Source organism: Chlorocebus sabaeus, chromosome 15 (assembly GCF_047675955.1).
Source record: "Chlorocebus sabaeus isolate Y175 chromosome 15, mChlSab1.0.hap1, whole genome shotgun sequence".
In the NCBI taxonomy this organism is placed as follows: domain Eukaryota; kingdom Metazoa; phylum Chordata; class Mammalia; order Primates; family Cercopithecidae; genus Chlorocebus; species Chlorocebus sabaeus.
The window spans coordinates 87,393,316-87,407,021 of NC_132918.1; the positions used below are offsets into that span (position 1 = coordinate 87,393,316).

General features: G+C 43.8%; 1 protein-coding gene and 1 long non-coding RNA gene across 4 annotated transcripts in view; one reads left to right on the forward strand and one right to left on the reverse strand.

Moving 5' to 3' along the window:
• The window catches only part of FGF12 (fibroblast growth factor 12), a 585,431-nt gene that overhangs the window by 259,604 nt on the left and 312,121 nt on the right, over positions 1-13,706 (reverse strand). The window contains exon 1 of one of the 3 annotated variants that reach the window (XM_008009535.3): positions 624-2,827. The exons of the other annotated variants lie outside the window; for them this stretch is intronic. Within the exon in view, the coding sequence (XP_008007726.1) occupies positions 624-822 (199 nt within the window). The 5' untranslated portion in view covers positions 823-2,827. Of the gene's footprint in view, positions 1-623; positions 2,828-13,706 lie in introns of those variants that run through there. 3 annotated transcript variants of the gene reach the window in all.
• Positions 899-13,706, forward strand: part of LOC119625619 (uncharacterized) — a 51,131-nt gene continuing 38,323 nt past the window's right edge. The window contains exon 1 of the long non-coding RNA XR_005241784.2: positions 899-984. This is a non-coding gene — a long non-coding RNA (uncharacterized lncRNA). The remainder of the gene's footprint in view (positions 985-13,706) is intronic.

Below are 13,706 nucleotides of genomic sequence, written 5' to 3' on the forward strand. Positions count from 1 at the left end.
GTGAAAGGGCATGAGGGAAAAAAAAAGAGGTGAAAAATTGACAAGGGCGTCTGAAATATGCAATGCCAAGTGTTGCTGGAGGAAGAGTTGGAAAAATAATAAATTTAAGTTCATCTGGTGTCTACTAGGTGTCTATCATGGATTATGAGGGATAAGGGAAGAGCTGTATTAATCCTTAGGTCCTCAGTGTGCAGCGTAAGTACTGTACTCTACAGATGGATGGACGCATGGACGGATGGATGCATGGATGGATGGATGCATGGATGGATGGATGGGAGAGCAGGAGAGAGAGAGAACCAATGAATGAATAAATGAATGAATGAGGTGGTCACTCACTCCCCTCAAGAACTCTACAGGCTCTTTTAGAATAAGTGCATCTATACATGTAATTCTTCTAGTCAAACCCTGGATTGATCAAAGTAGAAAGTGTTTTTGCTGAATATGGGGCAAGAAGCTATTAATTGACAGAGTGGTTGAAAGAGAGAAGTCTGGAAATGAGAGAAGAGGGGTCAGAATGTAAAAGAGGAATCCTGGTTCCCTTCCACCGGCATCCCGAGGTGCTTTGAGGAAGGGGAGAGAGGGTGTCCGCCTCTGGGGAGCCCACTCTCCGGGCTTCTACTGACCTGGTCTCCGCCTCACCGGCCTCTTGCGGCCGCTGCAGAAGCGCACTTTGCTGAACACCCCGAGGACGTGCCTCTCGCACAGGGAGCGCCCGTCTTTGCTGGGGCTGGAGCGGCGCTTGGAGGCCGACACTCGGTCGCTGTTGGACTCCCTCGCTTGCCGCTTCTGTCGGATCAAGGAGCTGGCTATCGCCGCAGCCATAGCTGCTCAGCGAGGGCCCCAGGCCCCAGGCTCTACTGCGCCCTCCGGCTCGCGCTCTGCCGGGGTGAGGGCAGGACCTCGGCGGCCAGGGACAGGGCAGTCGCGGGGAGGCAGTGCTAAAATTTGAGGAGGCTGCAGTACCGAAAACCCGGCGCTCACAAGGTTAGTCAAAGTCTGGGCAGTGGCGACAAAATGTGTGAAAATCCAGATGTAAACTTCCCCAACCTCTGGCGGCGGGGGCGGGGCGGTCCCAGGCCCTCTTGCGAAGTAGACGTTTGCACCCCAAACTTGCACCCCAGGGCGATCGGCGTCCAAGGGGCAGTGGGGAGTTTAGTCACACTGCGTTCGGGGTACCAAGTGGAAGGGGAAGAACGATGTCCAAAACAACAAGCCGTGCCTCTGTTGGAGAGGCGCAAGCGTTGTAAGGTGTCCAAAGTATACCTACACATACATACATAGAAAACCCGTTTACAAAGCCGAGTCTAGACCCAGGCGGGTAGCGCGCCCCGGGTAGAAAATACTAAAAAGTGAATAAAACGTTCCTTTAGAAAACAAGCCACCAACCGCACGAGAGGAGAGGAAGGCAGCAATTTAACTCCCTGCGGCCCGCGGTTCTGAAGATTAGGAGGTCCGTCCCGGCAGGGTGAGGTCTACAGAACGCATCGCGCCGGCTGCGGCTTTCCAGGGGCCGGCCGCCCGAGTTCTGGAATTCCCAGAGGCGCGAAGTGGGAGCGGTTACCCGGAGTCTGGGTAGGGGCGCGGGGCGGGGGCAGCTGTTTCCAGCTGCGGTGAGAGCGACTCCCGGCCAGCAGCACTGCAAAGAGAGCGGGAGGCGAGGGAGGGGGGAGGGCGGCAGGGAGGGAGGGAATATCCTCGAGGGCCAAGCACCCCTCGGGGAGAAACCAGCGAGAGGCGATCTGCGGGGTCCCAAGAGTGGGCGCTCTTTCTCTTTCCGCTTGCTTTCCGGCACGAGACGGGCACAGTTGGTGATTATTTAGGGAATCCTAAATCTGGAATGACTCAGTAGTTTAAATAAGCCCCCTCAAAAGGCAGCGATGCCGAAGGTGTCCTCTCCAGCTCGGCGCCCACACGCCTTTAACTGGAGCTCCCCGCCATGGTCCACCCGGGGCCGCCGCACCGAGCCGGTCTCCGCACAGGCTCAGAGGGAGCGAGGGAAGGGAGGGAAGGAAGGGGCGCCCTGGCGGGCTCGGGATCAGGTCATCGCCGCGCTGCTGCCCGTGCCCCCCAGGCTCGCGCGCCCCGGCAGTCAGCAGCTCACAGGCAGCAGATCAGATGGGGATTACCCGCCGGACGCAAGGCCGATCACTCAGTCCCGCGCCGCCCATCCCGGCCGAGGAAGGAAGTGACCCGCGCGCTGCGAACACCCGCGCGTCCGCTCGGGTGGGGCGGGGGCTGGCTGCAGGCGACGTCGGCTCGCGGAGGCTGCGGCTCCTGGCCGGAGCTGCCCACCATGGTCTGGCGCCGGGGGCGCAGGCGGGGCCCCTAGGCCTCCTGGGGCTACCGCGGGAGGCAGTCGATCGCGCAACCCGGGCACTTGGGGCCGGAGGCGGAATCAGGGGCCGGGGCCAGGAGGCAGGTGCGGGCGGCTGCCAACTCGCCCAACTTGCTGCGCGGGTGGCCGCTCAGAGCCGCGGGCTTGCGGGGCGCCCCCCGCCGCCGCGCCGCCGCCGCCTCCCCAGGCCCGGGAGGGGGCGCTCAGGGCGGAGTCCCATTCATGGGCTGAGGCTCTGGGCGCCGCTGCCCCACCGGCTGGCTCAGCTGGAGTGTTAGCTCCGCAGGAAACTCCGGGCAGGGGCAAGAGCCACCGAGATGGCGGGTGGGACGCAGAGCTGGTGGCAGCCAGAGTTCCTCCCGCACGGCCCGCCGACCCACGGAAGAGCGAAAGAGCGCCCAGGTGGGGCAGAGCTGGGGGCCGGGCTCCTGGAGCGCTGGGAAGCACAGCGCGCTCTAGTCAGGTTCCCTTTCCTCGCGCCCTCGGCTCCCAGACTCCCTTCTTCTCTCCCTCCCTCCCGCCACCCCTCTCCCTCCTCTCTGTGTTTTCTGTCTCTCCCCTTTTCTCCTCTCTACGCAATCCTACGTGATTGAGGTTTGGATGAGAAATTCTCAGAGGCAGAGCAAGGGAACTGCAGCTCGGGTCCGCTCCGTCCGGTCCCTCCCACAAGAGAGACACAACCACAGTGAGGGTTAGAGGACCCTAGGTGCGCAAAGCAGGGGTGAGAGATGGGGGAGCTGAGAAAATGCAGTCCACACTCTCTCCAATAAGCTTGAGCACGTAGAATTCTCTGTTTAGTTAGGGAGAAAGTGAACACTGGAGAAAGTAACAATGACCTCTTGGACCTTATCGTGGGCCCCACCTATGGCTCATTTTGGAACAGGAAAAAGTGTTTCCCTCCTTCTTGGAACCCGGATTTCTTGGTTCTGTCTGGAAAGCTGCAAAGCAGGCTCAGCCCCTAAAAAGAGAGCCCAAATAAGCAACCTGCACAGAGGATCACTCCAAGTGCGGTGAGGGAGTGATGTGGACAAGGACAGTCAACCACAAGCTGTGGAGTGCAATCAGGTCTCCAGACGTGAGTGTGATGATGTCTGATGTTAGAGACACTGGGCAGAGGAGTTCTCCAAGTTAAAATGCAGCATGAAGCGTTAACCACCTTCCATTCATGATAAAGTCTGGGAGCGGCTATTGGTTTCTACTTACAATTTCTCTTCACATTAGAGAGAGATCCCTCATCTCTCTCTTTCAGACACCTCACTAAGCATCTAGAGTAGTGCGGCAGGATTAAATGTATGATTTCCAAGCACAGACAGGTGTATGTTGGAAACATCCTAATAGAAGGCAAGGAAAATGCAGGCCCTGGAAGCTACTGAAAATGGATGTGGGACTCAGAAGGACCCCAGGAGCTCTCTAGATACGAGCACAAACCTATGGGCCTAGCCAAGATTCACGAGGGAGATGAAAAGGATTGAGATCTGTGACGCTGTTCAGATCAAGCAGGAGTCTAACATCCTACAATGCCCAGGGGCCTGGACCTTCCAGGCTGCCAGCTGGGCAAAGCAAAGGCTGGCAGATAGGGGCTCATGGGACAAACAGCTGGGAGGAGGATTAAATAGGCAAGACATCCTGAGGAAAGGGAGAATCCCAGCTGTCATTTGGGGAGCACACATCCCCTGCAGCAGTTCAGTGTGGCTGAATGAAGACAGTGGATATATCCTTGGAATTCTAGCAATACAGAACCAGACACGTGAAAAAGACACAGGCACACATACCTTAAGACCCAAAGCAAGGCTGAATGCATTTCCATATGTGCATCTGGATGGGGTGAGGGGCATTACTGAACATCAACCGGTAATTCTATCAATTAGGAAAATGCTCACATTCCACAAATAAAATTAGTTTCCTTCCGTGGCTAACAGAAGACTTCTCTCATTCTTGAGCAAGGCAGGCATGGATAGTGCAGTGGGCTCTGGGGGCTCCCTGCCTTGCAATGAAACACCCAAACAGACGAAGGTCAGCTAAGGGGAGTAGCCAGAGAAATAGGCAAGAGGGGGTGTATAATGAGGCCTTGAGGAAATTATTGCTAAATTTGGAGTCTCTTTTATATGCTCAAAATGGGGATAATCATTCTCATCTACCTCGCAGAACTGAATATGCATATGTAAGCGTTCTGAAAACTGGAAAATGCCAAATGAATGAATAAAAGGATGGCTTTTTTTTCCCCAAAGAAAATGCATGAGATTCACCTGAAATGCTTGTTAACATGCCGATTCCTGATGGTCTCTCAAAACACGAAGTGGAAGTCTGTATGGGTAGAGCCTGGGAATCTAAATTCTTAACAATTTCTCCAGGAGTCAAAGTTTCAGAGTTTAATGTATGTTTGCAAACTAAATAATACTAGAAGACAGAAGTAAAACATGGCACATTTCTCCAGAACTGCAGTCCTGTGCACCCACACCCCACACCCCCTACAAAAGACCTGGAAAGAGGATGTGTATTCTTCAGTCTTTGTGTTGCTGATTTTTTTCTGTAGGTTTATGAGATATGAGGGTGTGCTGATGCAGAAGGTAACCAAAACAGAGGCACAGGAGAGAAGGAAGTTAGGAGGAAAGATGAAAAAGGTAACCGGTGCTGTTTGAAGTTCTCCTCTCTGTCTTAACATGACAACATCAAGTTAGGCATTTAAAGAACAGAACAAAAACAATCAATGTCAGCTTTCTGAGAGCAACATTATTTCTGTGTTTAGATCTCTATTAAAAGAACGTAGTGTTTGGATTCAATCGGACAACAAAGACTCCTTTTTTCCTCGCACTGCTGCAGCTATTGTCATAGTGCTTTTTGGCTTTTTAAGTCATCATCAGCATCATTTACTCCATTTCCCCAGTGAGAAGAGGTGTGAGTATAAAGAAATTTAAGAAGTTAGCTAGGACCCAAATATACGGATATTGAGCTCAGAAGCAATGCTTAAATCAGTTTATTTTGTATATAGAAATTCGTAGGTTTCCTACTTGGGCCACTAAATCTCATAAGTCTTCCTCCAAAGTTACTTGTACATTTCCAATATCTTTGCATTTGGGGATCAGGAATGAAATTAAGCCAACCTACTGATGATTTGGGTTAAATTAACAACCAGGTATTTTAAAGGGTTATATCTCAGGGATACCAATACTTTTATTTTTACACTATCTTTCTTTGAACAACTTAAGAATTTCTTCTTCCTCTTCTGAAGACATTATGAGCAGAAGTTTTAATTACTTTGAAGAAAGTTGTCAAATGCATATCAAAATGATAATTATGTAGTTATATTTAGTTACATATATATAGTCTATGTTTTTGGCCTCTAGTCAAACAAATAAAAACATGGGCAGTCTTAATTATCTCCACATTTTAAAAGGAAAAACAGAGGCTTTTTGGTCTTTTGCTTATTCATAGGCCAAGTCTTTCAACTTCCAAATCTACTATTGGGCTAGTTTACACATTCGTTTTAAACACTGCACTGTTCACAGATTGCATCCAGGGCTTTGTCAGTTACTGGGGAATTCCATACACCTCCACAATCTCTCTGCCCTCAACAAGCTTCCAGTTCATGACATTATGATCTTTTGTGGCTCTTGTTTTAATTGCCCAGTAGCTGTATGCTGCTGGACACGTTATTCAACTCTCTAAACCACATCCGCAAAACAGATCCATAATAATACTAGCAGTACCTAACTAACTAGGCTCTTACAAGGCTCAAAGAAGATGTGATAATAATGTAAACTATGAGAATTACCATGCTGTTATTAAAATTTCCATTTAAATTAAGTCCCTGACATAAAATACAGATTCTTAAAACAAGAAAACACACCTTATGATTCATACGCATCATCATTCACTCTTGGAATGTATTTAACAAAGGCTGAAAATTTACTTGAAATGAATGATTAACCTTGACACTGTAATGGCAAACAGAATTTTCATTAGTGGAATATTGTCAATGTCCTTGTCTTGAAAACACAAAGAAGCCTAGCTCTGCTCTTACATCATCTTGCTCTGAAATCAGCCCCTGCCTCAAAGTTGGGTGAATATGAGCTCACTGGGCTCTGCCACAGCAAATGGGAGAAGACCTTTTCTCCATGAATTTTACTATATAAAGTAGCTGTACTTCCACTTGCTTTTCTCTGACATATTGTCAGTTACAATAGGCTGACAAAAGCAATATAAACAACTACTTCCTAATAATTTGTAAATTCCTTTATATAGCAAATTTATTCAGGGTGCTTTATTCAACAATTTGAAAACTGAATTACTACATGTTATATGTCCGTCTGGTTTTGGTCATATTCCAAAACAGAAAAGAGAATATATTTAATTCCTCTTTATGACACAGATGAAGAGTGGGATCCTCATTGCCCAAATAGGGAAATTTTCAATGTTTTGGAGAATAGGTGTTTTGATAAGAAACATGGATATAATTAATGTCAGCCAATGATAAGTGCCCTGCACACTTATAAATGCATTACAATTATTGACACGTTGAATCCTTACAACAACTCTATAAGGTAAGTTCTGTCATATCACCATTTTATGAATGAAGAAACCCGGACAGAGAGGTTAAGTTGTTTAACCAAGGTCACTCAGCTAAGAATTGCCAGAGTTCAGATTCACACCCATAAAATTTATTTCCAGAGCTTCCCCTTTACTTCTGTGTCATACTTATGTCAACAAAAACATAACACCATGAATAATTACAATCATGTAATAAAGTCAATAAAATAAGAATATACAAATCACATACATTTATGTAACTCTTTACTGATTACAAATCATCTTCCCATGTATTATCTCACTGAGACTCTTCAACAATCTTATGATGGAAGTTAAAGGCAAAATAATAATTCAGTTTCACAAACTGAGACTCCAGTAAGTAATGTGACAGCCCAAGGTCATACAATCAATGAGTGAAGATCTATGAGTTTAATCCAGGCCTTCTAACTGCAATGTGACTACTGCCCTAACTAAAGTAACCTGGAGGGGAAAATTGAGAATGCCAAATGTACTTCCATCCACTAGCTTCTAACATGGTTTCACGTCTTGTGAATGACCTTGAAGAGATCATTTTGTGTTGGAAGGGAGAGGAAACAAGTATCCCAAATTCTCTCCCCGTGAAACTCTTACCTTTTTCTAGATGAGGGAGCTACTCCTGGTTTTACTATTGTTGGCCAAGGTAGGGTACTATGTTTTCTTTGGTTCTAGGAGGGTGGTCTTGAAACACTCTCCTTCTTAGTTTAGTAATTCAAGTTGAGCTCAATATGAAAATCGTAGGGAAACTAAGTTAAAATAGAAATTAAAGAAGCTTACAAGGGGAGAAATGTAAATTTCCTCCATTTTCATTCCTTAAAAATGTACATTGGTTTGACTTATACCACCTAGGAGACGGTTGGTACTTGGTTAAGGATGCTGAAAGACCTGTCACAACAGACTGCCCATCATTTAATCCTACTCTAAGTCCCACTGTCACTAACCCAGTGCTGCTGACCCAGAACGAACTGCACTTGCAGCAGGAGCCAGCGCCGCTTTCCAAGTTTGGAGACTAGACTGAAACTTTTTGCGGGAGGGGGCAAAGGGGACTTTTTACGGTGATGGAATGTAACATTAGATACATGTGTATATAAGACAGTGGACCTTTTTATGACACATCATCAGAAGAGAAATCCCCCTGGCTTTGGTTTTGTAAATTTAGCTATATGTAGCTTACGTGCTTTCTCCTGTTCTTTTAATTATGTGAAACTGAAGAATTGCTTTTCTTGTTTTCCTTTTTAGAGGTTTTTTTCCTTAATGTGAAAGTAATTTGACCAAGTTATAATGCACTTTTGTTTTTAACAAATCACCTCCTTAAACGGAGCTATAAGGTGGCCAAATCTGAGAACAATTAAATTCATTTTAGTTATAATAAATTTAATATTTGTAAATGTAAAACAAAAACAAAAACAAAACCCTTTTCCTTTTCAAAGAGAAACTCGGCTAGAAGATCTCTATTTGAATGTAAAACCCATAAGGACAGTGGCATTGTCTATTTTGCTTACTTTCTTATCTCTAGTCCTTAAAATAATCTTTGCACATAGTCAGATAAAAAATACTCACATAAATGAATTAATTCATCAATCCATCCACCCAGATTTTTGAGTCAAATAGATGCATCAGTCATCCCAAAGTGAAGAATGGGGTATCAACTCTTTGGATCAGGAAATAAGCTCAGGTAACTCAAGGGTAGCCTTCACATTTCCAAAGTTGATTGTTTTGTTTTATCAACAATCCATAAAATTCTCTGCCTAAGTCTAATCTATCTATTAAATCCGATATCCTCAGAGGGTACATGGTACCTAGGTTTCTGCTCTGAGCAACCTCCATCCCCATATTTAGGCCTATATTTTCAGTTCTGATACTTCTCTCTCTCTCTCTCTCTCTCTCTCTCTCTCTCACACACACACACACACACACACACACACACACACTCATGTTCACAGAAGAAAGGAATATAATAAGGCAAACAGAGCCACAGACATCAGGTAAAATGAGTAGGCAACTTTAAAGTCTCAGAATATGACTAAAATGACCTTAAAATGGTTTAATGATCCTCACATTTATACTGTCACCCATGTTCGCTGAGATTCCTTCTCCATGGGCCATTCCTAGTTGCTCTCATTTCTAAATTTAGATTCCAAATTTTCAGGGAATGGATCTTGTTGAAATAGCCGTCCCTTACAGCACCCAGGACATGACTGACACTCAAAATACACTATTAAAACCACAATAAATTCATATTTTTGTCCTCTGCATGCACACAGCACCAGACACTGTGAAAGTAACAATTAATGAGAGCTCTCACTGATCCTGTGTTCACAGGTATTTGATGTTGAGTAAGATTTTACTGGAGATAACTGAAATATACTAACTGATTAGAAAAAAACTGTCAGAGGATCAAATGGAAGTTTGGACAAGGTGACCAACAGGTCATTTCTTGTCCTAATTTTGTAGAATTCTCTGAGAGTAAAATGTTAAGTAGAAAGAGTATGCAATTTAGAGTACATAATTTATCTTTACATAAAGCTACTTCGTCTGCCTGAGTTGAAGTTTATTTGCGTGTAAAATAACTATATTATAAGACCTAAATTGGTGAAAATAATAGGTTGAAATGATGGCACTGATTTGTCAAATGAGAAAAACTGTGAATGAATAAATGAATGAATAAACAGATAAGCAGATGAGTGGATGGATGTTTGTATGGAGGAAATATAGCATATTTCATTTAAATATCCCTAAATTAGCCTTGCTAGGCTAAGCAAAATTGCTCCCAGTAAAAATTTAACAAGATGTGGGGAGTGTCTTAGCAGATTAAAAGCATTGAAGAATTGTAGGATAGTACATGAAAGTATGTAATAAAAATCTGTCACTCACTTAAAAATCATTTTTACATAAAATAATATCCCCCTGTGCCTAGTATTACCCACTAATCCAACCTGCAACAGGACATCAAGGAGGCATTGATGTAGATGTCTGTGTGACTGCGAAGTCTACAGCCAAAACAGACAGATAGATAGACACAGATAGGTATGCATTTCGATGCTCAGCTCTCCAGAAAAGCAGGTATAATGTATAAGAATATTTCTTTAAACAGTATTTGAAGCAGGAAGAAACAATATTTCTCCAATGTTTTGGACAGGATAATCATATCTAAACTTGTAGTGTTAACTGGAAGTGTTAACGAGGTCATCAGCCTACTGTAGATAATGCATACACATTGTAGTCAGCTAGCAGCAGTTTAAGAGAAGAGATTTATTTAAAAGTAGGCTGGAAATTATCTCCGGGTTGGTTGAGTATGCTAATGGCATGGCAATGGAAAAGCAGCATGATCCTCATTGCATTTTGACAGTTCTTTCTCTCATTTCTATAAAAGGCCATGACAAGAAAATAGCCATAACTGGCCTTTAGAAGATAAGTAACCAAAAGCGTTTATTAATTCGTGAGGACAAAAGGCAGGGAAAGAATGTTGACTTCATGCCAAGATAAGTAGAATTCATTACCAAAAACAAAACAAAAAAATTCTAAAAATGACCTGTGTATAAGAGTAGACATAGAATTTGAGGGTAAGAATCTGACTTAGAATTTTTGTTCCTCCTATAAGAACGTAGTATAGTGTTTTGAATATAAGATAGACTCTGTCAGCATGTGTTGATTTTTAACTTTGACTTAAAAATAATAAATGTTCAGGATGAGTAAGAATAATCTCAAATATCACCTTAAGCAAAACCCTCGGCATGCTTTTATTAATAGTGGAATCACCTTTGATCTCTGATAGCATCAGTTAAGTAGTGGCTATTAAAACAAGAAATAAATGTTTGATAAATTTATGGTCAAAAACACATGGTTTTAATCTAGGAGAGTTTCCCTTATCTCTTTTGTACGTCTAGCAGATACTGAACTCCTGATAAAACCCTGCAGCAACCCTGAGAAAACCCGATGGTAAACCCACACCACTCTAGGGAAGGGAAAGCTTATGCCCTAAGTGAGGGAAACATCACAGTTTCAGGCAACATCTAAGAAACCTGAGCCTTGGAAGGTGCATTAAAATTCAAAAAAAGAGGTTGTGCCTTATTCTTTTGCGTCTGGATTTTGAATAATTTGCCCATGTTTATGGCTGTGCTGACAGACAAAGGAAGAGATCCTCTACCAAGCAGAATTAAGCCAGGAAGTGCACAGGAAAACAATCTCATAGGGATTATTTTAAGATATTAGTCTGGAGTGGTGGACTCCAAAGAGTGAACCATATCAAGTTATGTAGATGTTAGATGCAAATTACTCTCCACATTGTAATTTTCTTTGTTAAGCCCTGGCTTTCAATAGTCTTATGTCAATGTTCCTGCTCAGTCTCTCTTTTGCTGCCCATAATTAATAAAAAAGTTAATATGTCAATGCTTAGGCCAGGAGCCACATACTACGTGGCACCATGGAAATAACAAACATAATTAATGACAGCCTCCAAGCTGTATCTCTGGGGTGAATTAGTCCTCGCTACAAGACGCTCTTCTTCAACACAGACTATGGAGAATTAACAGTATGATGTCAGTCAAGAAGTCATTGGGTTTTCCTTACCAAGTCCTTATATAATTTCAGGCAAATCCTTTGAATCACAGAAAAATGTCAAAAAACTCTGCGTTCCAATTATAGGTTAAAAGTGTTTGAGGGACAGGAAGGATAGGGTAGGGAATAGAAAGGACATTGCTCTGGTTTGAATCCGTGTCCGTGCCCGAATCTCATGTTGAATTGTAATCCCAGTGTTTGAGGAGGGGCCAGGTTGGAGGTAATTGGATCATGCGGGCAGACTTCCCTCTTGCTGTTCCCGTGACAGTGGGTTCTCATGACTGTTTAAAAGTGTATGGAGTGTATAGCACATCCCCTCTCACTCTCTTGCTCTTGCTGCAGCCATGTAAGATATGACTCTCTCCTCTTTGCCTTCCACCATGATCTTAAGTTTCCTGAGGTCTCCCGAGCTATGCTTCCTGTACAGTCTGCAGAACTGTGAGCCAATTAAACCTCTTTTCTCTATAAATTATCCAGTCTCAGACAGTTCTTTATAGCAATGTGGGAACAGCCTAATATGGACATTGAGATTTATTAGACACCTTCTGCACACCATGCACAGTCCTGGGCTCTACACAGGTTGTTTTACTAACCTTCACAATAACCCTGGCAACGCCAACATTGTTATTCACATGGTACAATGAGAAAACTAAAAGGCATAGAAAGTTAATTAATTGTCTGAAATATGGGTCAGGTCCAGAATTCAAATCTAGTTCAGCATACTCCAAATCCAAAGCTCTCTTCTTGACTTTTTTAAAGATGATGAATCCACAAAATGAACTTACAAGGCTAATTTATATTCTTGAAATGTTAAAAAAAAAAAAAAAAAAAAAGTAAGATAACTTATCATTTAAGGTCACCCACAATCTAAGTCAGGGGCATCCATGCTATTTGTTCCTTGGTGATCATGACCCCATTTGAAACACTAGTTAACAAATAGAGCTGGGGAAACAGACACTGAGGAAAGTGAGGCCTATGTTCAAGCATTTGAAGAACTTGAATATCCTGTGTGTGCAGGAGATTCACACTAAGAACTAGATATTCTGTGTGTGTACAGGCAAACTTGGATGCCTCTATTCCACCCATGGAACAGATTGCATCGCAAAATGGGGAAGTGGTTTCCCCACCATCAGAGACTTTCCACTCAAGATCACGAGCAACACCATAGGAAGTGGGTTCCAAGAAATCAGACAGGTATTCTATAAAATGATTAAGGTCAGCATTACTGGGAGTGGAGAGCGAATCAAAATCATTATAGACTGCATCCAAGGGAATACTTGGGAAAACTTTTGTTCATTTTAAAGGATACAAAAAAGAGAAAATAAAGAATCATGAATCAATAATGAAAGTGATTGCTGGGGATGTGGGAGAAATGACAGAAGGATGGAAGATTCAAGGAGACAGTCATGCAAATAGTCATGGAAAGCACATCTTTACTAACCCTGAAAGAAAGCACAGGGCTAAACACTTCTCTATGGCATCAAATGTGTATTGTAAAGGCTCGCGTCATTGATTAAATGAGTAGATTTTTTAACAAACGTTTGAAAACCTAAATGATAATGTCCCTCTGAGTTGTGGTATTTGAGAATAAGAAAAAGAAACATATTAACCTATTAAGTTGCATGTGAGGAAAGCTCCCCTGGAAAGGCCAGGATAAAAAGCTACTAGGTTGTTCGTCAAAACTACAGTGGATTTTGTGGAAGATGGTCATTGACTCTTTTGGATTCCTATGTAGGAAAGATTCCAGTTTGGTGTAAGGCACCTCAAAAGAACCAAAAGCTGATGAGCTTAAAGGTGAGCACAGACCAGAAGAAAATGGTCGGGGGGTGGAAATTGGGCTATTAGGAGCTCTGCTATGGTTCCCTCATATCAGGCCTTCTGCAGGTTAAGTGTTAGGCCCATATTAGAAAATGTGAAAAGGAAATACTTACTTTAGCCTGTAGTCATGGTGGTTTCCTACAAGATCTACCAATTCCACTAAAAGTAATCACAGAGAAATCTGGAGACTCAATGATATAGCTCAGATGTTCATCCCCTCCAACTCTTATGTTGAAATACGACCGCCGACATTGGAGGTGGGGCCTGGTGAGAGGTGTTTGGGTCATGGGGGCAGATTCTTCACACACGGCTTGGTGCCCTCTCCATGGTAATGAGTGAGTTCTCGCTCTGTTAGTTCATGTGAGAGTTAATTGTTAAAAAGAGTCTGGGATGTACCCCCTCTCTCTCTTGCTCCCTCTCTAGCACTGTGACA